Consider the following 27,387-nt stretch of genomic DNA (forward strand, 5'->3'; position numbering starts at 1 on the left):
TGAAAAGAGGACTTTGGACCACTGGGCAACAGTCCAGTTCTTCTTCTCCTTAGCCCAGGTAAGACGCCTCTGATGTTGTCTGTGGTTCAGGAGTGACTTAACAAGAGGAATACGACAACTGTAGCCAAATTCCTTGACATGTCTGTGTGTGGTGGCTCTTGATGCCTTGACCCCAGCCTCAGTCCATTCCTTGTGAAGTTCACCCAAATTCTTGAATCGATTTTGCTTGATCAATCATAAGGCTGTGGTTCTCTCGGTTGGTTGTGCATCTTTTTCTTCCACACTTTTTCCTTCCACTCAACTTTCTGTTAACATGCTTGGATACAGCACTCTGTGAACAGCCAGCTTCTTTGGCAATGAATGTTTGTGGCTTACCCTCCTTGTGAAGGGTGTCAATGATTGTCTTCTGGACAACTGTCAGATCAGCAGTCTTCCCCATGATTGTGTAGCCTAGTGAACCAAACTGAGAGACCATTTTGAAGGCTCAGGAAACCTTTGCAGGTGTTTTGAGTTGATTAGCTGATTGGCATGTCACCATATTCTAATTTTTTGAGATCGTGAATTGGTGGGTTTTTGTTAAATGTGAGCCAAAATCATCACAATTAAAAGAACCAAAGACTTAAACCACTTCAGTCTGTGTGCATTGAATTTATTTAATACACGAGTTTCACAATTTGAGTTGAATTACTGAAATAAATGAACTTTTCCACGACATTCTAATTTATTGAGATGCACCTGTAATGTAAAATGCCAGTATGTATTGCTAATGGAATAGAGAGCAACAATTGGGTTCTGGTAAAAAATGGATTTTCTCCATCGGGAAATTAACAATAACATTTAAACCAGACCGACTATGAGCTCAGTGCTGTCTGGTGTTTTTTTTTTTTTTTTTTGGTATCTGCAATGTTGCTCCCATAAGCTTCTAAATGAAAAATAATTAACTAAGCTCAAAACTGTTTTTGAAACAAAATAGAAAAAAATATATCCGATTATGAAAACTGAAATAAATGTCACATGTCAAATAACTGCATGTATATTTCTAAGCTGCAGAACACTGTGCCGACAGCAGTGCTTTTACATGGATGACTAAGATCCTACTGGAGTTCCCACGGTCATGGAAAACTTTCCAATGAATATCATGGAAAATATTTTTTTTCTGGTTTCGTTCAATTCTAAAATATTTCATTGGTTATAAATTGCTCTTTGTGAGTGCATTCTCTGCAGAATGATTTAAAAGAAATTCAGTAAATGCAAATAATGGAAATTAATCGTTTAAAAAGATTACTGTAGATCAAACAAGGAACACTGTGGTTAAACTGCAATTCTGAACACTTCAGTTTCTCCAGTTAGATCTTAGTCAGTTCTGTCTGGATTTTATGTCCTGAATTATTAGTTTGAAACAAAAGTTATTACTCACTGGATAGTTTAAAACCCTGAATGCTTTATTGAAAATATGTATACATAACACCTCTCCTACATGACATTACATACTAGTACAATCACTAAGAATAATAACACACTGAAATGCAAAACAGATCTGTCAGAACTCGACTGCCCAGGGTGCTACCGTTACCCCTCATAGCACAAGAAAGTCAATCCAAGACCTCAAATGAAACACAAATATTCAGAAGAAAAGGAAAGTTAGGTTGCATAAACCAGAAACACAACACCACAATTCCGTGATATCTTCATGGTTGAAGCGCATGTGTGAGGGCGTGTTTTCTGCATGCACCCGTTTTTTTTTTTTTTTTTTTTCGTTTGTGTGTGTCACTCCTCAGAAACAAAACAGGTTTTGCTGGTCTGAGTACGAATAACCTGTACAGAGGAGTTTACCTGATGCAGGTGAGAAACGGTTAACATTTGTAAGGGAGGATGCATGGCAAGAAATGCACAAACATATGTATATATATATCTATATATCTATATCTATAGATTCTTCATATATAAATGATGAACACTTAATTACAGAAGAAATCATAGTAGGCAAAGTTTCTTTCGCTCTGAATAATTAAATCATTATAGGGTACACCTGCATGTACTAATGCGTAATATGGTACGAAAGTATAAGAAATTTACAAATAGAAAAAAGCAGTTTAGAGGCCACTTGCCAAGACATCCGCTATATGATAATATAAGTGGAAAAATTATAAATCAACCCCAAATAAAACAGGAAATCATAGGTGATAAAGTCATATATGTCTGAAAAGGATAAAAAAAAAAAAAAACATCCAAAGAAATCCAAAAATGAGACCACCGAAAGGGGACAATATGGAATGAGAGGGAAACGAATATAATGGAACACAGACCACACATGTACACAAGAATCACATTTGGGGGTCCATTCAATGTGTTGGTGTACTTAACCATAACAATATATTTTAGTTCTTATGTCCCCAGCGTCCCTCAAGCCATGTTCACACAAATCAGTTTACTAATGTCATAGTTTTCCAAACTATGGGGGAATGGAGAACGTTTTCAAAATGCTCCTCTTTCGGTGGAGGAAAGCGCCGTTCTAGTGTGGATGAAAGGTGTAAACAATGCGTTTTTAAACGAAAATTAATTAGCTGTATTTTCTTTTAAAAACGCACTTATGGGGGAATGGAGAACATTTTCGAAATGCTGTTTTCGATGGAGGAAAGAACCATTCTAGAGTGGATGAGAGGTGTAAACGTAGCAAAACGAAAATGAATTTGCCATATTTTCTTTTGAAAATGCACTGACTTTGCTATGTTTACGTGGGAATGGATAACTTTTTCGAAACACTGTTTTCGATGGAGGAAAGCGCCGTTCTAGAGTGGATGAGAGGTGTAAACGCAGCAAAACAAAAATTAATTTGCCGTATTTTCTTTTGAAAACGCACTGATTTTGCTATGTTTACGTGGGAATGGACATTTTCGAAACACTGTTTTCAATAAAGGAAAGAACCATTCTAGAGTGGATGAGAGGTGTAAACGTAGCAAAACGAAAATGAATTTGGCATATTTTCTTTTGAATACACACTGATTTTGCTATGTTTATGTGGGAATGGAGAACATTTTCGAAATGCTGTTTTCGATGGAGGAAAGAACCATTCTAGAGTGGATGAGAGGTGTAAATGCAGCAAAACCGAAAATGAATTAGCTGTATTTTCTTTTGAAAACGCGCTGACTTTGCTACGCTTATGTGGGAATGGACAACATTTTCGAAACACTGTTTTCGATGGAGGAAAGCGCCGTTCTAGAGTGGATGAGAATATAAACGCAGCAAAACCGAAAATGAATTAGCTGTATTTTCATTTGAAAATGCACCGATTTCGCTACTTTTGTGCCTCTCAACCACACTAGAACAGCACTTTCCTCCACCTTTTTTTTTAAATCGTTCTCAAATGTGTTTTTAAAAAAAAAAATTTTTTTATGGAGAATGTTTTTCAGTAAAGGAAAGTACCATTCTAGAGTGGATGAGAGGCAGAAACATAGTGAAATCAATGTGTTTTCAAACTAAAAAGTATTAGGCATATTTTCAATTGAAAACATTTACATCTCTCATCCTCACTAGAACAGTGATTTCCTCCACCAAAAAAAAAAAAAAAGAGCGTTTCAAAAACATTCACCATTCCCACACATTGGAAAACAATGACGTTAGAAAACTGAAAACTGAGATTTCAAATGAAAATGGAGTGGTGTAGATGAGGCCTCAGACCAAAAGCCTATAAATTTACTTCAAAAATGACTTCAACTATGATACAAACACCTATTCGCCATTTACGAAGGCAAAGTATGTACGCTGAAGGTCAATATTTACATGACATTAGTTTGTTGTTATCAGGACATTTAGCATGCTGCTGCAAGTCTAAGCAAGCCTCACAGTCTAAAATATGTATCGGTTTATCTGTTGAGGGTTAATTTTCAACCCTGTTAACAAAACATAACTGTGTCCTGTTATGTATCTTTCCTGGTGAATCTGAGTCGGCTCATCTTAAGTATTCGAATAAGAAATTATGAATAATCCATCAACTCTTGCAAACATTCCCCTTCTCAAAATGACCACATTATAGAATAAAATAAAGTACTGTAATCATGAACAGAGGGACAAAATTATGATTTGGGGTCTTGATTGGAATTCTCTAAACAAAAGATGATATCAAGCTGTTAAAAAATGCCTGTAAATTCAGTCATTTAAAATTGACGTTAAGTCATGGAGGAAAACAAAATACTGTATATATATATATATATATATATATATATATATATATATATATATATATATCTCTATCTGCTGGTGAAGACACTTTCAAGCATACGTTGTCACAGAGGTGGCTAAAAGGGCACAAGAGTTCATGCTGAAAAATAAAGATATGATTTGTTCTCTATAGAACACCTCCATTAATGTAATAGTCTTTGAGACCGTGCCACCCCATTTTATGGCCGGAGAAGTTTCGGTGCACACATGCCAGAAAAATGACATTTTTGTGTGTTTGATTATTGTACAGAACAGAAGGCGAGCCTGAGGCCTTGATTCGTTCACAATAATAAATTAAAGCCGTAATAAATAACGTTTTAAAAGACGTTTGTTTTTGTATGTGTGCGTGTGGTTTCAGGAGTCAGTCGTCCACTCAGGATGCAGGGTAGAAAGGAGGAGGAGCTTAAACCGAGATGGGCATGTCCTCAGTGAGGGGTGTGGCATGACCGTTTGGTGCCACATGGTTTTGAAGTCAGGTGGTGAAGGGCAGCAGCCGGCTTCATATTAATTCAAGTGAATTGACGTCTCTGGTGGCGAACGCTGCCAATCCATTGTGAGTTGGGGATGTGAAACCGCCAGAAAAGAACATCCATCTGCCGTTGTTTTCTACATCATGTTTTCATTCTTCATTCACAAAGTCTATAGTGTGTCTCACTGTAAATTTTCCAAAGTGGACATCTGCTCCAGAGTCAACATCAACTGTCCCTGCTGTAGCATTCTACATGAGAAGAGAAGCAGAGAGAATTTTACACAAGATTCCTTCCACTCACTACACCGTGTCCTAATCAGGCACGATGTGACAAGTCTCCAGAAACAAACAATTTGTCTGTCCACACTGAATGCAAAACTGCTGTGTGACACCACACAATCTTAGCCAATCTCAGAAGATATTTTTGGTTTAATACACACAGAGGAACAGGGACTACCCAGCACAACGTGACGGAAATGGAAACGGAGCGCCCAACAAAATGTCCAGTCGCTCGTTACAGGTGATCAGGACAAAAACTCAGATTTATGAGGAAGAGATGCTTTTATCACTTGTTGATTTACTGTCATGCCAAGCCAGCAGTACACAGTGACAAAACTAGATCGTTCCTGTTATAATCAACACAACAGTCTACACCGCAAGTGTAGTGATGTCAGGAATTTGAAGTGTGGACAGCTTTGATTATCAATGTGATTGATATAGTGTTGTCACTACGTGCCACTCGCAGTGTTGTGTGGGTGTTACTGGTAGGGATGTCAATAATTCATTTTAAACACAGTAGTATTTATTTAAATACAGTAGTAATAATTGAAATCAAGGACTGAAAACGTTCCAACGGATGAAAACCGAAAACGAACAAAGTCCCTTTCAATTGTTCTGGAGTGAAAACTTTAAGTGTTCAGAATTACACCACTTCCTGTCTCGTTAAACATGATAAGCATGCGCTTTGATTCTGCTGCATAACACATTTCTTTGCCTTAAAGGAATATTCCGGGTTCAATACAAGTTCAGCTCAATGGACAGCATTTTTGGCATAATGTTGATTACCACAAAAATTTATTTAGACTCGTCCCTCCTTTTCTTTAAAAAAAGTAAAAATGGATGTCACAGTGAAACACTTACAATAGAAGTGAATAGGGCCAATTTTTGGAGGGTTTAAAGACAGAAGTGTTTTGCTCACAATTTTATAAAAGCACTTACATTAATTCTTCTGTTAAACTCATTTTGTGGTAATCAACATTATGCCACAAATGCTGTCGACTGAGCTTAACTTGTATTGAACCCGGAATATTCCTTTAATGCACATTGTGGATGTAGCATTCTATGACAAGCTATTAACTGCCTCTTCAAATTATAAATGTGTGTCTATATGCACATCCCAGTGAGCCACACTTCAATCCCATTGGATGAATTTTAAGAGAAGGCTGGCAGAGCAGATGTGCCTGAATTCTGAAGACAACTAACACAATTTTATCAGCACAGTACAATCTATTGTTACTGCTCATCAATTGTTCTTGTTTAGAAAGTGTATTTATAAAAGTAATTGTCCACTACCTTTTGGACATATATACTGCATAAACACTTTGATGATTTTATTTAAAAATCCAGGTTTTTGTACAACTCTGGTTCATTTCAATTTGAAAAAAGAAATATACTTTTAACGTGTTTTTAAATGTAATCAAGTAATGTAAAAGGTTTTAAAAGTTACTCCAGAAACGTCAAGTGCTAGACTGAGTAGACTTGCGTAAGACTCTCGCTTTATGAGTGCGGTCCATTTGTCATTTAAACTTTAACCTACCGTTTTACTGATGTAAACTGGGGAGTTAACTCATGGTTACTTGATCCTCCTCTGTCATCTCCTGGTTGCGGACAGCCCTAAGGTGTTATAACATCGGGGAAGTTGTTATTGTATGCCAATTTTTTGTCACAAATTTGGCGTTTTACTTGATTATTTGTTTAATCCAAAGTTAAATATCGGCAGACTACGAATATCGGTCTGGAAAGCAGAAAGGCTTGTGTGATTGCTTCATACAGATAAAGAAATGGATCTGATTTACTGATGACTGGCGGACAAAAGAGTCACATCAATTAGTCAAGAAATTATGACCATTTACCTGCAGTCACTTTAAAATCTGTATTTTGAATTAGTGCTGTAAAGGCTTCTCTGAAATGAAGTTTGGTTATTGAGGAAACAAACACAATCCAAACGTCATGCCCCTGAACGGAGTCTATTCCCAGCTTTGGAGTCAAATCTCGATTCCTAAAGCCTTGGAATTGAAGAATTTTTTTAAAAAATCAACTAGCCCTAGTATCCATGTCAACTACTTAAATTTACTTGCTATTTGTACCAGTCACCTTCTCATTTACACATTGCATCCTCTATTATGAGCAGCATATAAGTAATGATTTCAATTACTTTATGTACCACAGGAATTACATCAAAAATAGAGAGCAATTTCATTCTAAAGAGAAATTTCATACCATTTAGCCCTTCGGTCTCCTGCGAGTCCAGAAAGGGGGCGGGACCCCAGACCCGTACAGTGCCATCGTCTGAGGCGCTGGCCATCATGCCCCAGAGCACTGGGTTCCAGCTCACGCAGTTCACTGTGCGCGTGTGACCCGTCAGCTCTGCAATGGGCAGCTCGCTGCGCTTGTGCCAGATGTAAACTTTGTGATCTACAGAAAAAAAACAGGTCACAAAAACTCTGTCGACTCTGTCAGAATGTGCTCCATCCTATATTAGGGTGACTCTTTAATTAGGGATACTTTAGACCAGAGGTTTTCAAACTGGGGTTTGGGGACCCACAGGGGGCCTCAAGGGGGTGCTAGTGGGTACGCGTAAAACGTTTCGGGGAAAAAAAAGTAAAAAAATATATAAATAAATAAATAAAAAAGTCTAAACTGTTTTACATTTTTAGCATTTCACTCCGAAACCATGGGATTAATCACAATTATTTTATTTCATTGACTATATTTTAAAAACCATTAGAAATAAAAATTTTTTTGCATATATATATATATATATATATATATATATATAAAAATCTTATTTTTGAGATATATAAGGGTTGTACCAGTGTTTCCTGCACCGCTTTCCAGCAGCGGTGCTGCGGCGCTTCTGAATCTCCAGCGCTACGGCAAAAGAATATCCAAGTTGAGAGCTTGCAGTCAGAAATGAGTGTGATGAGATAAAAAAAAAAAAAACAAGAGTGTGTGCCGTGAAACAAAGAAAACACGTCTTTCTTTTGCATTGTGTGGGGCTGAACGAACAATCGAAATTAACATATAAATTCGTGCGAGGGATGAGATTTAATTAAACTGTCTGCACACGCTGTTCGTGCGCAGCTCTTCCCTGAGCACACGTGGTGCAATTCAGTGCTCACTCCACAAATTTCACCTCGTGCTTACGGAAACAGATGTGCTGCGTTCCGTTTGAACATGCACTGAACTTGTTGTTTACAGTGCTCCAAATTCACTTTATTTGGCCGCTAAAAGTTACACAAATCTAAAATTACCCTATGACACCAGGTTTTAGTGGACAGAAGAGGAGATGAGAGCATTTCGCCATGTTTGGATTGAGGTGCTCATTCAAAGGCTGATGCGTTGTAAAAGATCGCCTCTCAGTTTCTGCTGCTCTTGTATTTGCATTCAGGGCTATACAATGACACTTTTGCACGCATTTGCGGTTAAAAATTATAACGTGCGAATATAATTTTTAACCCATTCCCACGTGTGCATTAAGTTTAATTTCAAGCGCTTGGATAATCCACAAATAATGCCTATTAACAGCCAGGGGCGGTGCTAGGGGTGGGCTTACTGGGCTTAAGCCCCGGATATTTCAGGAAAAGCCCAGAATGTTTTTATAACCTTGTACTAATCACAGAGTTCTTATGAGCGCAGTAAAATAAAATCCTTTAGAACCAATATTCTGCTCGCTGCGCATCAAATAGTGTCTCCTTTTACGTTAATTTACTCCTGACAAGAACCTCCCACTCATACAAGAAGTACTGACTGACGTGTAAACTGGCCAATCGTTGATGAGAAGTTTCACACGATCCAGCCAATGAGATTTGAACTTTTGGATGTAATTACCTCGACTGCTTTAAGGCAGGCCGTGCACGAAGCGATTTTCGGCTGTCGTGCGAGCTCCCAGGATCGGGAGAGATCGCGAGGAAATCGTTTGTGCTCATGTGGTCGCGGCTCGCATCGTGTGAGAGGAATTACGAGTGGAGCCGAGTTGCTTATGGGCATCTCAAGAGCTCCCGATAATTTTTTTAATTTCAAATAATATATTTTTATATTTCTTTACATTCAGATACCCAAGTATGGGGGCATAGAAGCCCCTGTGACTGAGGAATGATACTGTATGCAGGTTCAGGGGTATCCCCTGAGAGAAAATTTAGAAAATGTAAAAGTCTGAATGGATCATTTTTATATTTTTATTAAAGTGAGAAAGACTAGGCTACCAACTAGTAATTTTATTGTCTTTCCTTGTCATCCATGCCAGAGATGATGACATCGGATTAATTTTCACAAAATTACGACAGTATTCTATTTGTTTACTATTTAAGACTCGTAACATGCTAATTAATAGAGCTAAATTTAGAAGGAAAAACGTTATGTTCTTAAGGCGCACTGGAACCACGTTAACTTATGCAGGATAAATAGAGATAATTTTATCGCCCAGCCCTATATTCATATATGCATAAAGTATTATATTAGTGTTAATTACAAAGCAGGAAAAAATAAAACGTGTATTCTGTGGTGTGTTGGAGTTTGACTACTTGAAATTTGATAGAAGAAAATTCCTAAAACTATGTTTTATCCATGTTAAAAAATGTATTACATGGAAGAAAGATCTTGATCAACCTTCAAGTGAGTTTTTGACATTGTGCCTGATGGTAATGACATTTTCCAGTTTTGGAGAAAAATTTGGATAAGCCTTGGTCTTACACAACAAGCTAGCTAGCAGTTTATTAACTTTTTTTATGATTCTTATTATATAAATCTACTTCAGAGGGGAAGTTAGAGTCTGGGTGGGGAATAAGCCCAAAATAGAAAGATTCTGGCACAACCTCTTTAAAATGAGGAAACAGTATTTAAAGAGACACATTAGCAAAGTTTAAAGCTAATACAATCTATCCTTTATACCTAAAATGATTGCTTTTCTTCTTTAAAATCATTCTAGGGGACAGAGAAGATCCTCAAATTGAAAAATCTGCATATAATGAGATTTAAACGTTCTTACCTTCACTGCCACTCGCAATAAAGTCTTCGTTATAGCCGCCGAAGCAAGAGTGGATGGTATAGAAGCCCTGAGTCACACCCTGGTACTTCCTGACTAAAACCCGGTCCTGAAGGTCCCACAGATGAACTCCCTAAACACACACAGAGAGAATCATGAAGTTTTAAGGATGTTAAGAAATTTTTACTGAAATAAAGAAAACGATTTTAGCAATGTGAAGAAATGTGGGAATTTAGTAGTGCTTGTCCATACAAAAGTCACCAGCATGATGCTAGGGTGTTGTGGGTGGTTGCCATGATGTTGCTATGTAGTTGTTAAAGTGTTTGGAGTGTTTTTAGTGTTCTGGCCCAAGTCAAAAGAGCCAACCCTCAAGTCTCCATGATGTTTCCGTCCCTCCTTCAATGTGAGTTGATGGGAATTTTTTGCCATGTTATCATCTGCCAGGTGAAACTCATCAGTCAAATGTCTTAAAATAGCCAATATCTGCTTACTTGTGACTGCCCATCAGAATAATTTTTAATAATGTGCCAAGATTTGACGTTTCAGAGCAATGGTAAACTAAACTCCAGTTCGCGTGGTACCAAGCAAACATCCCTTAAGTTTCTCCTGGGACAGGTTCCGCTCGTACTTTTGCATTACTCCATCACGTGTAAATAATGTAAAACAGTTCTGCCACTGATAGCCGCACATAGTATATCTATGGCGATGTAAAAAGCACACTGACACATTTCCATGGTTACTTGGTATAAACCATCACACCATCCAGCACTGACTGATTCTCACCTGAGTTGCGACATTTAACAGAGCTAATCTTCCATTCTTTGACACGGTGAAGGACATTATGGGGTGGTCCTCTTGAACACTGTAAAACACCAAACACCAACACATCCTCATAACTCATACAAACACTTACAGAGTGGCCAGTCCAGTCAAACAGGATGTGAAAGTGACAGAAGCAGTCAACATACATGTTCCTGTCAGTCAGATCTTCAAAGTTATATCCACGGATCCGCTGGTGTGTATCAGAGGCGAGGACTGTTCTGCCGTCACTCAAACACCACAGGCACTGCACACGCACACCCTCCCACGAGTCCAGAAGATTTCCATCCAGATCCTGATAAACAACACGTTCATTATTAATTGTCAATGATGAATTAGTGCGTTAGACAGTCCTATGAACAAAAGTAACCAGACTCCTGGTAACTGCAAGTGGGTATTTCTTCAACAATAGGCACTTTTGGCCCTGTAGACTTACAGAATATAAGCTCTCTTAAAACACACTCTCAATAGTTGATTTAATTCATCTATTATGTTCAACAGTGTATGTACATGCATCACTGGAGAATTTTGCCAACATTGGATTGTGAAAAATAGGGAGATTGTTTTTTTTATGGGGGTGGGGGTACGTGGTTTGTATGTGCGAGGAACGGCAGTCGGCAGAGCTTCTGTTGTGCCGAGAACGTTCCTGACACATGACATAAAAAAAATATATAATTATTTTTATTTCTTCGATTATTTATCTTCTTTATCTCATTTATGTATACATCTGTGTTGGTTTATATGTATATTTACCATTTTTATTTAATTTACTTAATTTTAATTCTTTATTTTCTTCCTTGACCTGTACTTCTTGTCTTTATGACTTAGTGATAGTATTCATACATTGTTGGATCTGTGTAATTTTGTACATCTTACTGAACATTTATATTGAACCTTCTGTTTTTCAATAAAAAAGAATCCAGTTTTAACACAATATGTGGACTTTTCAGATGGTCCCCTACCACACCCTTCACAATATTAGCACATTTCAGTACAATGTGTGGACTTTTCAGATGACCCCTTACACACCGTATGAAAAGTTTCCAACTTGTACCAATGTTATATTAACGATCTGGAACGATTTCACCGTGACACCATCTGACCAGCTTACGGGTTTCATCGCTGCACATTGGCTATTTTTTATTTTTTTGATCTTGTAATCTTTAATCAAAACTTCATAACTTGCTCTTCTGGTGAAATGACTGACTCTGCTCTGCTGACGTATGCAATTTTAACCCCGCCCCTTCAAGTGTATAAACAAACTTGCAGTCAAAGCAGCTAATGCAGAGATGAAAAGGTGTATTTTCGGCAGTTTTTCTCCAAAACTCCTTAACCCAAACTTCCTTGGTTATGGGTCAACTGTCTTGAATTTACATTTCGAATGGCTGAGGTGATCACTAATGAATACAACGCTTTGAATGCCTCTGGAGTTTATTTATATTTTTTAATGCAGGTATCTAGGGATGAACAGCACGAGTAAGTGTTTTTTTCCCTTTATATTTAGTGTATTGTGATGCAAAACTTTAAAACATTGTTAACTTTTACTCTCGTTTTTCAACAGCTACATCAATATGTTGAGATCGCTGCTCAATTTCACAGATTACCAGCTCTGATTGAGCAGCATGGGGAAGGGGTGTGTGCAAACTCGCTGTGTTTGTGTCCGGTATGCAATGGCCACTTTTCACAATCCAATCAACAACCGATGTATAAAATCAAATCCCCGCCATTCGATAAGCCGTTTCACTCAGAAATACGTCACAACTTCCATTTCATGCCGACTTATGATGAAATGTCTTCTTCAGGCACCTTCATAAAAAATAAAAAACTTAAAACAGTTAAGTTTTAACAAAAATTAATAAAATGGAATTATATATATATATATACACACACACACACACACACACACACACACACACACACACACACAGTTGAAGTCAGAAGTTTACATACACTTAGGTTGAAGTCATTAGAACTCATTTTTTAACCACTCCATAGATTTAATATTAGCAAACTATAGTTTTGGCAAATCTTTTAGGACATCTACTTTGTGCATGACACAAGTAATTTTTCCAACAATTGTTTACAGACAGATAGTTTCACTTTTAATTGACTATATCACAATTCCAGTGGGTCAGAAGTTTATTTACACTAAGTTAGCTGTGCCTTTAAGCAGCTTGGAAAATTCCAGAAAATGATGTCAAGCCTATTGGCAATTAGCCAATTAGCTTCTGATAGGCTAATTGGAGTCAGTTGAAGGTGTACCTGTGGAAGTACTTTAAGGCTACCTTCAAACTCAGTGCCTCTTTGCTTGACATCATGGGAAAATCAAAAGAAATCAGCCAAGACCTCAGAAAAAAAAAAAAAACTGTGGACCTCCACATGTCTGGTTCATCTTTGGGAGCAATTTTCAAATGACTGAAGGTACCACGATCATCTGTACAAACAATAGTACACAAGTATAAACACCATGGGACTACATAGTCATCATGCTGCTCTGGAGGGAGATGAATTCTGTCTGCTAGAGATGAATGTAGTTTGGTGCAAATCAATCCCAGAACAACAGCAAAGGACCTTGTGAAGATGTTGGAGGAAACAGGTAGACAAGTATCTATATCCACAGTAAAACGAGTCCTATATCGACATTACCTGAAAGGCTGCTCAGCAAGGAAGAAGCCAATGCTCCAAAATCACCATAAAAAATCCAGACTACAGTTTGCAAGCACACGTGGGGACAAAGATCTTACTTTTTGGAGAAATGTCCTCTGGTCTAATGAAACAAAAATTGAACTGTTTGGCCATAATGTCCATCGTTATGTTTGGAGGAAAATGGTGAGGCTTGCAAGCCGAAGAACGCCATCCCAATCGTGAAGCATGGGGGTGGCAGCATCATGCTGTGGGGGTGCTTTGCTGTAGGAGGGACTGGTGCACTTCACAAAATAGATGGCATCATGAGGAAGGAAAATTATGTGGATATATTGAAGCAACATCTCAAGACATCAGCCATGAAGTTAAAGCTCGGTCTTCCAAATGGACAATGACCCCAAGCATACCTCCAAAGTTGTGGCAAAATGGCTTAAGGACAACAAAGTCAAGGTACTGGAGTGGCCAACACAAAGCCCTGACCTCAGTCCGACAGAAAATTTGTGGGCAGCACTGAAAAAGCATGTGCAATCAAGGAGGTCTACAAACCTGACTCAGATACACCAGTTCTATCCGAAGGAATGGGCCAAAATTCCAGCAACTTAAGCTTGTGGAAGGCTACCCAAACGTTTGACCCAAGTTAAACAATTTAAAGGCAATGCTACCAAATACTAACAATGTGTATGTAAACTTCTGACCCACTGGGAATGTGATGAAAGAAATAAAATCTGAAATAAATCATTCTCTCTACAATTATTCTGACATTTCACATTCTTAAAATAAAGTAGTGATCCTAACTGACCAAAGACAGGGAATGTTTTCTATGATTAAATGTCAGGAATTGTGAAAAACTGAGTTTAAATGTATTTGGCTAACTTCTGACTTCAACTGTGTGTGTGTGTGTGTGTGTGTGTAATGTATATATATATATATATATATATATATATATATATATATATATATATATATATATATATATATATATACACACACACAGTACTGTGCAAAAGTCTTTCAGCTTTAGTGTGTCAATAGGAAACCTGGAAATGTCTTTGTGAGAGTCATCCTGTTATAACTAAGAACAGTGTAACTTTGTAATGGTCACTCACACACTGGTAGAACTGGCCTCTCTGCCCTCCGGTAACGAAACGCTTGCCGTCTGGGTTCCAGGCCACACTGGTCAGGCTGTCCTCATGAGACTGACTCATTTTAGTTCTCAGCTCCCCTGTCTGGATGACCACAGTGGATATTTAAAGGGTTGAAAAACACATTTTTAAGATATTAACAGATATGTGTATGAGTTGGACATGATGGAAGACAATGTCAGCATCTGTTATTTTAAATTCTAAGAGAAAAAATTGTCAATTTAATCTATTTTCATCTTCCAAGTTTGAAATAAACTTTGAGTCAATGCCACATTATGTGCATGTTAACAGCAGCAGTGTCTTAATTTTTCATGACTTTTTTTTAAATTTATTTTTTCATGACATGCGTGATTGCAAAAAGCAATATGTCCATCCACACTGAACAATGCGGTACACTCACAGCCAGTCAAAACTTATTTGATGTTTAATACACAGTTATGATGAGCTGGATTTTGGACCAATGAGAGTTCACAGTGGACGGGGCTACCCACCACAACGCTGCGGAAATAAAAACTAAGCAATCGACCAAATTTCATATAGCTTGTTGCAACTGGTTAGGAAAAAAACTCTGATTGACAAAGAGGGAGGAAGAGAAACCTTTTATTACGTTGTGTCTGGTTAGGACAGTGTGAGACTACAACGCCTTATCCTATGAGAAGGAGCTGTCCCATTCATGACACCATGTGGCCTATTCTAAACATAGGAGTGATCATTTGGATAGTTCAAAAATACCATCCAAAAGGTGTTACTTGTGCATTAAAACACTGAAAAAATGATTTTTTTCATGACATTTTTTGTTTGTGGAATACATTGTGAGCTAACAAAATAGTATGTGATACACAGTTGAATGCATAAGTTTGCATTCCCCTTTGGTCCAATAAGTCTACACACCCCTGTCAGAATGCATACAAATATAAAAGATCATATGCTTTTTTTTTTTTTTTTTATCTAATACTGCCCTACAGAATCTACATACCATATTTACATATATCCCATAAGACAAAATAATAAAAATTTACACAAATAATCCTGTTCAAAAATGTAGATCCCATTGGTTCTTAATGTACTGTGCTGCCTTCTTAAGCATCAATTAATGTTTGCACCTTTTGAAATAGTTGTGCATGAGTCCCTCAGTTGTGACAAGCTGGATGTCAATATCATATAGCCACTGTTGATGATGCTGGGAAAGATCGTGCAGTACCTGTAGGATTTTTCTTAAGAACAGTGGACTGTTTTACTGCTTAGGGCAAAGCAGAAACTCGTGCACAACTATCACAAAAGACACAAACAGTCATTTATTCATCGAGGGAGCAACACACCATATTAACAGCCTGGTCATGCAAATATGCTCTGTATAACATTAGGAAGATCAGACCCTTCCTATCTGAGCATGCTACACAACTCCTTGTCTACGCTCTTGTTATATCCAGACTGGACTAATGCAATGCTCTTCTGGCAGGCCTTTCTGCATGTACAGTCAAACCTCACGATTGGTCTTCAAGAGCCCAGGAGAACGCACATCACGCCTCTCTTCATTGAACTGCACTGGTTGCCATTGGTTGCTTGCATCAAGTTCAAGGCAATGATGCTCACTTACAGAACAACCACTGGCTCCGCACCCCCTATCGACTCTCACTACTTCAGGTCTATTATATGTGCCCTCCAGAAGTTAACAATCAGCGGGTGAATGGAGCCTTATGCTGCCATCTCACAGTGACACAAAATAATTTTCCCAGACCTTCACTTCAACTGTTCCTCGCTGGTGGAACAACCTGCCAAACCCCACCTGAGCAGCTGTTTCTCTAGCCACCTTCAAGAAACATCTAAAGACGCATCTCTTTCGCGAGGACTTGACCCAGTGCTACTAATGCAATAACTGTCTTCTTCTTTAAAAAATAAAATACAAATAATCTCACCACTGTCTCTCACCTTCCTCTCGACTTGTGCCTCTCAGATCAATTTGCAACTTTGTAATACAGCACTTCTCTTATTACTTCTTCCTAAGGATGCATTGCTTCTGTTGTATTCCTCATTTGTAAGTCACTTTGGATAAAAACGTCTGCTTAAAGAAATATTCCGGGTTCAATACAAGTTAAGTTCAATCGATAACATTTGTGGCATAATGTTGATTACCACAAAAATCAATTTCCACTCGTCCCTTCTTTTCTCTTTCTCTCTCTCAAAAAAAAAAAAGCAGCAGCAAAAATCGAGGTTAGAGTGAGGCACTTTTGAATATTGAACCCAGAATATTCCTTTAATGAATAAACGTAAATAAATGTATTAAGATCCAAGGGGATCCAAACTTTTGAACAAGTTCAGTTATTATTTTGTCTTGGAATATATATTTGTAAATATTTGTTTCATCAAATAGCTTCATCAGGGCAGTACAAAATAGAAAACAAAATAAAAAATTTTATGAGCTTTTATTTTTTAATGATGAACACCTTGCCGATTCTGCAAGGGGGATGCAGACTTATGCACTCAACTGTATTTCTGCATTTTGCAGCATGGATTTGTAATGACCTTTGACACCGTTAACTCCATTAAAGTGAAATAAAACTTAATTTGTTTGTTAAAGTGATCTCCCCTTCCTCCATTAACTTTGGAAAAGCCCACTTTTAAGGCATTGTTTAAAAAACTGTGGTGTGAACTGTAGGGCCTTGGCCCACTTAAAATGGCAGCAGAGACCGCATGGCCCTTTGTTCTATGATCAAAACGAGAGACACTGAACTCAGTTTCCCAGGATCCTTCACAAATTCACAACTAGATGTGAAGTCCCGCCCATGGACCCAGTCTCAAATGCCATTGGTCGAACGGCCTACGACCGATGACGTCATCTTGTCAACAAAACCAGCGGACATATGAAGTTCGGCCTCTCTGTGCTAAGCTCTGCTTGGCTGTTAAGGGACATCTGTACTGTGCACATACTGAAGGAGTTTTCCCTCCGTTTGGACTGAGAACAAAAAGACCACGCTTTTCTAACCTCGCCATTTGGCCACGGTAGAGTAAGATTAACTTAGCTTTGTTCAAGTCTTATAGTATACTTATATCAACCGGTTCAGTTTCACTGTAAAGCACCAGTGAATTTATTTTGAAAAACGGAAAGGCGACCAGTTTCCCTTCTCCCTCCTTTTCTTTCAACGTTGACTACTTTCTGCATTCTTCTCCATCGCTGGATCCGAAGAATAAAGCCGAGACGAGTCTTTTCGCTGACGAGCGTAAGACAAGGGACCATCCAGACCGTTTCTCCTGACCGCTCAATGCAACAGGAATTCCAACGGACAACCCTACTGAAATCACACAGGATTTCCCAAGTAAGGCTTGATATCTGGGCAGATTTAGTTTAGAAACTGTGATTTTTCTTGTGAATCTAAATCGTATTTTTGATTCTAAATGCTGATGTTTTGAGTATATTTGTATGTTAAACTCTGCTCGCTGCTTCGAGTTGGGAGATTTGTTTTAGTTTCTTTTGGGGTTACGTTTGTTTTGTTGAGTGATTTGAACTAGTAATTCAGTCCCGTTGTTACGAGCGGTTACCCTTAACTAAACTGCATGCATTTTTCCTCGACCCCGCTCGCTCTCATTCTCTCTCTCTCACTGATATTCATTGAGTGAGCGGCGCCACAGTTTGTGTTCGACTCAGGCTGGTGAACCAAATTCTCCTGCCTGTTTTGTCAGTTCCTTTGTGTGTCCGCTCATTTCCACCCGCACATGGTATCAGCTCCATTTTGGATTTAACCCTCCATTTTGAACCTGATCCTCCATTTTGATTCCTTTGTTACCACACCTGGACACACACACACACACACACACACTAGCATATAGCTCCACTGTTTGTTTAGGATTTCCTTGATTTATTTTTGGATTATATTCGGATAGTATTGGCTGTGTTCACTGGCTGGCGAACCAAATTCTCCCGCCTGTTCCGTCAGTTCCTTTGTGTGTCCGCTCATTTCCACCCGCACGTGGTATCAGCTCCATTTTGGATTTAACCCTCCATTTTGAACCTGATCCTCCATTTTGATTCCTTTGTTACCACACCTGGACACACACACACACCCACACACACACACTAGCATATAGCTCCACTGTTAGCTTAGGATATCCTTGATTTTATTTTTGGATTATATTCGGATAGTATTGGCTGTGTTCACTACTGCTTGATTATAATAAATCTTGTTATATTATAATAAGTACTCCTGTTTGTTTTTGTTTGAATATTGTGTTGAAGCCAACCTCTGCCACGTGAAGAACTCCCAAGTTACCTCAGAGTACTGTTAATTTATTGGTGTTAGAAACTAACTGTAACTAGATTACTATTAGATTTGTATATCAATAATTTAACTAGTTTTTCCCCTTTTTGATTATTTTGATTAACAATTAAGATACTCAACCTACAGGGTAGATTTTGTTTTATGAGACTCAATCAGTAACTTGCTATCATTTTTCTCTTTTCAAAGAGTGGTGCCCCGAGAATAGAGTTTAATGAATTAAATTCTATTTAATTACTATTTAGTTATTTAATTGTTATTTATTCCATAATTAATAACAATTAATTATTGATTATTTCTGATAGTAAAACTGATTTAAACAACCAGTAGCACCTACAGAACAAACCTGTGCTGAAACAGGAGGTTTCATGACACTTGAAAACGAAGAGAATGTGAGAGCTAACTCTAGGTCAGCGGTGTCTCACCTGAACGTTCCAGAGCCAGAGCTCAGAGCAGTCGTCTGGGCCGCAGGCTATCAAATAAGTGTCGTCAGGGCTCCAGGCCAAATAGGAAACCCCATAGGCATGACCCTCCAGGGTCTTCAACTGCTTGAGCTGGTGAGTCTCCTGACAAAACACCTCAAATCATTAAACTCTTTCATTATGACATTAAATAGAGAGTTGCTGTCATAATTTACTACCCCTCTCAAGTAATTCCAAACCTTTATGTCTTTCGACTGTGGAACAGCCCCAGTCATCATTCACCTTCATTACATGAGAAAGAGTGGCTATGATTTTCATAAAAAATCCACCTTTTGTATTCCATGGGGGGAAAAAAGAGCAAGTCATAGAGGTTTGGAACAACATTTTGGGTGAACTATTCCTTTAATTCTGTATTATTGTTTGATCATGCTGAGCACTTTGCAGTTTTAAAAAGGTCACTCACAGGGTTGACCTGCCATAAAATGACTGTTGTGTCTTTGGATCCAGAGGCCAGTTTGGTGCCATCATTGGAGAATTTACAGAACCAGACTTCATTGCAGTGCTCTGTCAAGATCTGTTGGGTGTAGCAGGGGAACTGTTTCCTGCAGATAACAGTGAACGCACCTTAGACGAGCCAAAGCTTTAACAAGCACTTTTAACTGCCATAGACATAATGCATTAGAATAATGCACACGTTACAGCTGGAATTAGCCTACATCAATTTGACCAATATCTATTTACGAAATGGATATTGGCATCGGAAAAATGGCACACTTCAGCTTTAACACAGATCTCTCCACAAACCTGCTGCACACGTGGTCTATGAGCAGAGACACTGAGTCCAGCCCACTGTCCAGTTTGGTGTTGTGGTACAGACAGCGATCTCTCTGCAGCTCCACTGCCTGACGCAAAAGAGTCTGAAGACGACGGGGCGGCAGCATCACAGACGGGGGCAGATACGCTGTGGCGAGATATGAGAGACAGAGAGAGAGATATGGAGAGCATAGAGGTTGTGGAGTGTTAGACTCAGTTTCATCTGAATTCAGCCAACACAGGACATGAACTGAAATTTAAATCTTGGACTTGAGACTACGCAGGTCCTTCACGTTGTTTAGGTTACCCCCAGAATTCAATTCATCTCCTGCATAGGCTGAACTGAAATAGAACTGAACCGAACCCTAGCTGAAAAAATAATTACATGAAACTGTAAAAAAAATAAAATAAAAAAAATAAACAAAAAAGAAGGGGTGAAGAGGAAGAGAAGTGTAGAGAATTCAGTAAAATGTGAATAATAATAACAGCAGTGCAACACACACACACATTCACACAAAAACATCTACAGTTGCTGGATCATTCCTGCTATGCAGTACTGTATATACTAATGTTCTTATCATATACAGTGGGGTCCAAAAGTATAAAGCCTCCTTTTCACTGCCTTTTGTGATCTATTGCAACGTAAATGATAATTTCTGATTTCTACATTCATATGCGTCCACTCTACTGGAGTAGCTGGCAGTTTAGGGTGGTCGCATACAGTCTGGTCACACAAGTTGAAATACTGCAACGCATCCGAAGCTCAAAACGGATCCGTAAATTCTGCAGATGGTCAGAACTCCACACAGCTCCCGTGTTATTGGAAATGAATGACTTCCAGTATCTCATGTGTCAGATGCAGTGAAAAGGCGGCTTAAGACCACATTTATATTCTGGGATTCCAAAGCTAATTTGGTAACACTTCACAATAAGGTTCCATTTCTAAACATTAGTTAACAACATTAGTTAACATGAACTAACGATAAAAAAATTTCAGTACTTATTATTCTTTGTTCATGTTCATTTCAACACATACAGATAATTTTTTTTTAAATTAAAATCTGTACACATTAACATTAGTTAATGCGTTATAAACAAACATTAATATTAGTTATTGCGTTATTAACTAACAATAAACAATTGAACTAACATTACCCAAGATTTAAAAATGCTGTAAAAATATTATTAATTGTTATTTCATGATACTTAATGCTAGGAATGCAACGATATGAACATTTATGGCCGATACGATCAAAAACTATAGGACAATACCGATATTTTGCCACTCACCATTTGTTTGTAATCAGATCACTGTTTTACTGTACTTAAGAATTATGCTATTAAAATGTACTAAAAAGGTTCAAAAGCTTTTTTACTGTTCTAACAATAAATTATTTCCATTAAACATAGATTGGATCTGTTGAACACATAACAGGCCAAAATTTTAAAGAGAGCCACAATGAAAGATAAATAGAAGATAAAATGATAAAGGCTAAAAAAATTAATATCATAGCATGATGACTGATGTGAAAATAGGTTATTTTGAACTGCTCATACAGTGCTGACTATATGTTGAAACATAGCCTTTTTAAGGTTTAGTAATCGTGTAAGGCCTTGCTGCAATTTCAATCTTAATTCAGTCAATCATGCAGCATTAATAGATATTATACCGATGTCTCAGAAGTCAAAGTCTGCTGGTTTCAAATCATGTACAGCAAGTGCCGCTTTCACAACGGTCATGTCAGTTTATGGCGATTTTTCCACATTAACGTGAGAACGAGAAAAAATAAAAATGACATATTACATGTTCTTAGGAGTGCCAACCCTTCTGTATATTGTGGATATTATTATTTCTGGACTGTTCAAAGAGTTTTTAAAGAGGGTGTTACTAATTACTTACAAATAAACCAGCCGATACATCAGTGCATCCCTACTGAATGCATTAACTAATGTTAACAAATGGAACCTTATTTTAAAGTGTTAACGCTAATTTTAACTGGGAAATAAACAAAGTTTTAAACTATTAAAAAGTTTAAAACAGAGAGAGTCTTTTTCTACCATTTGAAATATTTATCTCGGCCATTGATATTAATAATGCTTTTAAAGAATTCTATCTTGATCTCTATAGTTTCACGTCTTCGTCTACTGATGAGGAAATTCAAAACTTTGTGGAACCATTAGAACTTCCTAAACTGACGACTGAGCAAAAAAATTATCTTGATTCTGAGATAAACTTGGAGGAGCTTGGCGAGGTAATTAAGGCTTTGCCAACTGGCAAGTCTCTGGGGCCAGATGGTTTTCCCGCTGAGATTTTTAGATCTTACGCTACAGAACTGATTCCACTTTTGCTAGAAGTTTATATGGAATCATTAAAGAACAGAAAGCTTCCACCAACCATGACACAAACCCGGATCAGTCTGATTCTTAAAAAGGACAAAGATCCAAGCGAGTGTAAGAGTTACCATCCAAATTCCCTGATCCAGCTAGATGTTAAAATATTGTCAAAAATTTTGGCTAACTGATTGAATAAAGTTATGACATCTCTTATAGATCAGCTGGAGTTTATTTGGGGCCGCAGCTCTTCTGATATCATTAGGCGTCTCATCAATATCATGTGGTCAGTAGCGAATGATCAATCTCCGGTTGCTGCCATCTCACTTGATGCCGAAAAGGCGTTTGATATGGTAGAATGGGATTATCTTTTTAAGATTTGGGAAATGTATGGGTTCGGGAATACTTTTATTGGATGGATTAAGTTACTTTATAGACACCCAGTAGTGGCGGAACAAACAAATGGATTAATTTCAGATTATTTTACTGTGGATAGGGGCACCCAGCAGGGTTGTCATCTTTCCCCATTATTGTTCTGTCTTGCCCTGGAACCATTAGCAGCCGCGATAAGAAGGGAAGATAATTTTCCAGGGGTGGTGGTGTGAGGTATCGCGGATAAGCTTTTGCTTTACGCAGTTATATTATTCATCTCCGACTCCACTAGATCTATGCCTTGCCTCCGCAGAATTATTAATTCCATTTCTAAGTTCTCAGGATACAGAGTCAGTTGGTCTAAATCCAAAGATTTGGCTCTGACAGCGTACTGCCCAGTAACGGCTTTTCAGCCGGGTGCCTTCCAGTGACCCAAACAGGGAATTAAGTATTTGGGCATTTTATTCCCAGCAAATTTGTCTGATTTAGTTAGAATTCATTTTGATCCCTTAATAAAAATGTTTTTGAGCGATGTAGACAGGTGGGCTTCATTACACTTATCAATGATTGGGAAGGTTGATGTTATTAAAATGAATTGTATTCCAAAATTTAACTACCTGCTACAATCTCTCCCTGTAGATGTCCCCCTCTCTTATTTCAAGCAATTTGATAGCATAGCGAAGATTTGCTTCATTTGGAATGGTAAGCGTCCTAGATTACATTTTAATAAGTTACATAGGCCGATTGACAAAGGTGGGCTAGGCCTACCCAAGATTTGTTTTATTATTATGCACTCGGTCTCAGACATTTGGCTCATTGGTCACTTCCACCTGAGAGAGCCCCTCCCTGCTTTGTATTTAACAGGAAGTTCTTGCCCCTATTTCGCTATTACAAAGCCTTTCTATAAAACTAACCGGAAAAGTTACACCCCGTTATCTCGCATTTGCACGCAGTATGGACAAAAGTGTCCAGAGTGTTTAATTCTGACATTTATTTAAATGTAGCTTCGAGCATATAGCTGAACCCAAAGTTATGTATTAATAAGTCCCCTTTCTGCTGGACAGAGTGGATTATGAAGGAGGTTAATATGCTCTGTGACCTATATGAGAGTGGAGTGTTGAGATCCTTTGAAAATTTGGTTCAACATTTTGGGATCCCCAGGTCTCAATTCTTTTGGTATTTACAGCTGCGCCACCTGCTTTGTACTATATTTGGGAGTAGCATACACCCCCATAAAGTGGCAGATACTCTGGGAGTGGTGATTACTGCTTTTGGAAAAGGTCATGAGGCATCAGTGTATTTCTCCCTGCTAATTCAGAGTCTGAGGGACGGAGCTTCAACTTCTCAAGAGATTATGGGAGAAAGATTTAAACTTGGTATTGGATTAGGGAGTGTGGGCTAGGATTCTAAAAAACATCAAGTCTACATTTAGAGAGGGGGCCTGGGTAGCTCAGTGGTAAAAGACGCTGGCTACCACACCTGGAGTTCGCTAGTTCGAATCCCAGGGTGTGCTGAGTGACTCCAGCCAGGTCTCCTAAGCAACCAAATCGGCCCGGTTGCTAGGGAGGGTAGAGTCACATGGGGTAACCTCTTCGAGGTCGCTATTATGTGGTTCGTTCTCGGTGGGGCATGTTCGGGGGGAAAAGTTGTGATTTCATGTGGTTTGATTCTGCATTTTTTGTTGTGTCTATTTGATTTGCTGCATGGAATCAATTAATAATAATTAAAAAAAAAAGTTTAAAACAAAGTAAGGCTAAGAAGAAGAAATATCAAAGAATCTGCACTTTGATTAGGTCACTAATCAAATCGGTTATGTGTGATATTGACAATTTGAACTCATGCTATTGTTATAGGGTCCTACCCAATTCTAAGAAATTTTGAAATTCATGTTATTTTTTCAACTTTTCACTCAAACTGATATGCCGATAATATAATTTGGAAGGTTTTTTTATTTTTTGGTCTCAAATTATTGGTGTCACTTGTGGTCTTAGACATTTGGATTGTTTGTCTCAATACATTGGATGAAATATTTAAGTCACAATTTTTTAAGATAGAAAACACATGCATTTGTTTAATTTGTTTTTTAAAATCACAATAATACAATTACATCAACACAGGGTGAATTTAAAATAATTTAATAATTGCTTTGAGCTAATGATGCCATTGTTGCCATGTCCCCGTGAACTATGCTTAAACAGAGAATCCTTTAACAAGGACGTGACAATTTATTAAGAAATATTCCAGGTGTTTATTAATTTATTCCTTTCTCTAATCGAAAACTTTCTAGGAAATATTGTTTTAATTAATAATCAATTTTTAGATTCTTCCCATGTTATCAATATCACTTTCCATCTTGTTAGCCTTTAATAATATCCTTTTAACTAACAAAAGCCAGTTACTTAATGACATCATCCTCCAGGAAGTGACATCATTTATTGTGGAATAACAAAAGCATAAACACCAGCAAGTCTTAGCAGTAGATTTGATGAATTCTGTGATGTTTTGTGCTATTAGTTTTATAAAATTACAGAAATTGGTATGATATCAAAATGAACGTCATGCCATGTAAGCTCACTGTCAATCCCTCACTGAGCAATGGCTAACTTTAACTCTTTATGTCCATCCAGTTCATTTTCTTGCCAGTATGTAAATAATCAAGTTATAATTAATAAAGTGCCTGTACTTGACTAGAGTGTATTTCTGAAAGTCTGGTATAACCTTTTTTAACCTATTTTTTTTTAACACTTCCTTAAATTATAACACAAGTATGTAAAGTTAGAGTTGAAAAGGTACTGCATGACAGGAATGTCTCAGCTGTCTGTGATTGTTCATGCAGGTACATAGTGTAACTCACTCTGCAGCTTGTCGAGGAGTTTGGATCGCGAGACCGTTCCTTTCCCCTCCCACTCAGCCTTAGCGCACAGATCATCAGAGTGACTGCACATCAGGTACCTAAACAGCAGATCAAATGCAGAGTCACCATTGAGAACTAGATGTACATTTCCTAAAGGAAATACTGGTGCTTGCAAGGTAGCCAAAAAGTTGAATCAAATTTTTAGCTAACTTTATGATTTAGGCTCTGGTTCTGTGAAAATATATTCTGCATCAGAACTGCTTTGCTGTTGTCATGACACTGGGCACGTGTCTTGTTTCTGTCAGCTGTGCAGGAGAATGAACACATAAACGTTGAACAGTGTAAAAGTTAGTGGTTTATGTTTGTAGAATATTGATAAAGTGCTTTGCAAGCACAGTTATTAAAGAGGTAAATATATTTAAAGAGGTTACTTTGTTTAGCTGTCAGAAAGAGGATAATTAAACAGAAAAAACACAGAACTTTTGAATTAACTGCGTTGGTTATTCGTCTGCACAGGGCTTGTGCTGCATGACAGTATGCAAATCATTTTAAGAGGTCATGTTATACATTTTTTATGATTTTATTGTTTTTATCTGAGGTCCATGTTAGTCTAATTTCTCCCCTTTTCTCCCCAATTTGGAATGCCCAATTCCCACTGTGCTCTAAGTCCTCGTGGTGGTGTAATGACTCGCCTCAATCCGGGTGGTGGAGGACGAATCTCAGTTGCCTCCGCGTCTGAGAACGTCAATCCGTGCATCTTATCACGTGGCTTGTTGAGCGCATCCACACACAATTTACCACGTGCCCCACCGAGAGCGAGAACCACATTATAGCGACCACGAGGAGGTTAACCCAATGTGGCTGTACCCACCCTAGCAACCGGGCCAATTTGGTTGCTTAGGAAGCCTGACTGGAGTCACTCAGCATGCCCTGGTTTCGAACTTGTGACTCCAGGTGTGGTAGCCAGTGTCTTTACTTGCTGAGCTACCCAGGCCCACTCCACCCTCTCTTTAACCCTTCGAATTATAAGGGATGTTTTTTGTTGTTGTTTTTAATCAACAACTGACTGTAAAGAACAGAAAGGGTATTAAAAGAGACAATGACAAATGGATTGTGTGAATCTCATCTTTGGACACACGGAACAAGTCAAACCAAACTTTTACTCTCATCACACAGTGAAAGAATCTAAGTGCTAATAACTTCTTCGCCACTATACTACTCAATCACTGGTGAGTGAAATCTGAAAGTTTACTAGCCAGTGGCTAATCACCACGGTTGTTATAGTTTTGGGTTTTTAATTTAGTTTTAATTTTTGTTTCAATTTCAAATTATTATTTAGTTTAGTTTCAGTTATTTTATCACTGTGTTTCTTAGTTTTAGTTTAGTTTTTCAATTAATTTTCGTTTTTATTTTAGTCTATCAATATATTTTAGTTTTTAGTTTTATGTCTATTTCAGTTAACACAGATGAGTAAATGACTTGGCAGGGGACAACTCTGTGTATTGTTCTTTAAATTAAACTATTCCCTATCCAGTCCAGATCATTTTTGTTTTATTATATTTATTTTTGAACAGCAATGGATGATGTGATTAAACTAATCAATTATCTTGAAACACTGAGCACATAACCGAATGTGGGCACACACACACATGAAACTCATGGCCAGTATATGGTATGTTTGTAATGCAACAGATGGAGATGTTAAAAGAAACAAAAACGATTTTGTGACATGCAGAAGTATTAAAAAAAGAAAACGGAAAATATTTTATG

General features: G+C 37.9%; 1 protein-coding gene across 2 annotated transcripts in view; it reads right to left on the reverse strand.

The window, feature by feature from the left end:
- Nucleotides 1-1,420: 1,420 nt before the first annotated feature.
- The window catches only part of LOC127452532 (WD repeat-containing protein 26-like), a 54,828-nt gene continuing 28,861 nt past the window's right edge, over nt 1,421-27,387 (reverse strand). Inside the window, exons 5-15 of one of the 2 annotated variants that reach the window (XR_007899283.1) lie at nt 25,618-25,715; nt 20,052-20,208; nt 19,711-19,849; nt 19,251-19,391; nt 14,519-14,638; nt 10,919-11,064; nt 10,734-10,812; nt 9,954-10,083; nt 7,187-7,381; nt 6,504-6,580; nt 1,421-4,936 (exon numbers count right to left, since the gene is read on the reverse strand). Coding sequence is in view for 1 of the 2 variants with exons in the window: in XM_051718046.1 (XP_051574006.1) it covers nt 4,914-4,936; nt 7,187-7,381; nt 9,954-10,083; nt 10,734-10,812; nt 10,919-11,064; nt 14,519-14,638; nt 19,251-19,391; nt 19,711-19,849; nt 20,052-20,208; nt 25,618-25,715 (1,228 nt within the window). In the remaining variant the exon portion in view is untranslated. The remainder of the gene's footprint in view (nt 4,937-6,503; nt 6,581-7,186; nt 7,382-9,953; nt 10,084-10,733; nt 10,813-10,918; nt 11,065-14,518; nt 14,639-19,250; nt 19,392-19,710; nt 19,850-20,051; nt 20,209-25,617; nt 25,716-27,387) is intronic. The other variant, XM_051718046.1, reaches the window with a different exon arrangement.

The sequence above is a fragment of the Myxocyprinus asiaticus genome, chromosome 15 (genome assembly GCF_019703515.2).
Source record: "Myxocyprinus asiaticus isolate MX2 ecotype Aquarium Trade chromosome 15, UBuf_Myxa_2, whole genome shotgun sequence".
Lineage (NCBI taxonomy): Eukaryota > Metazoa > Chordata > Actinopteri > Cypriniformes > Catostomidae > Myxocyprinus > Myxocyprinus asiaticus.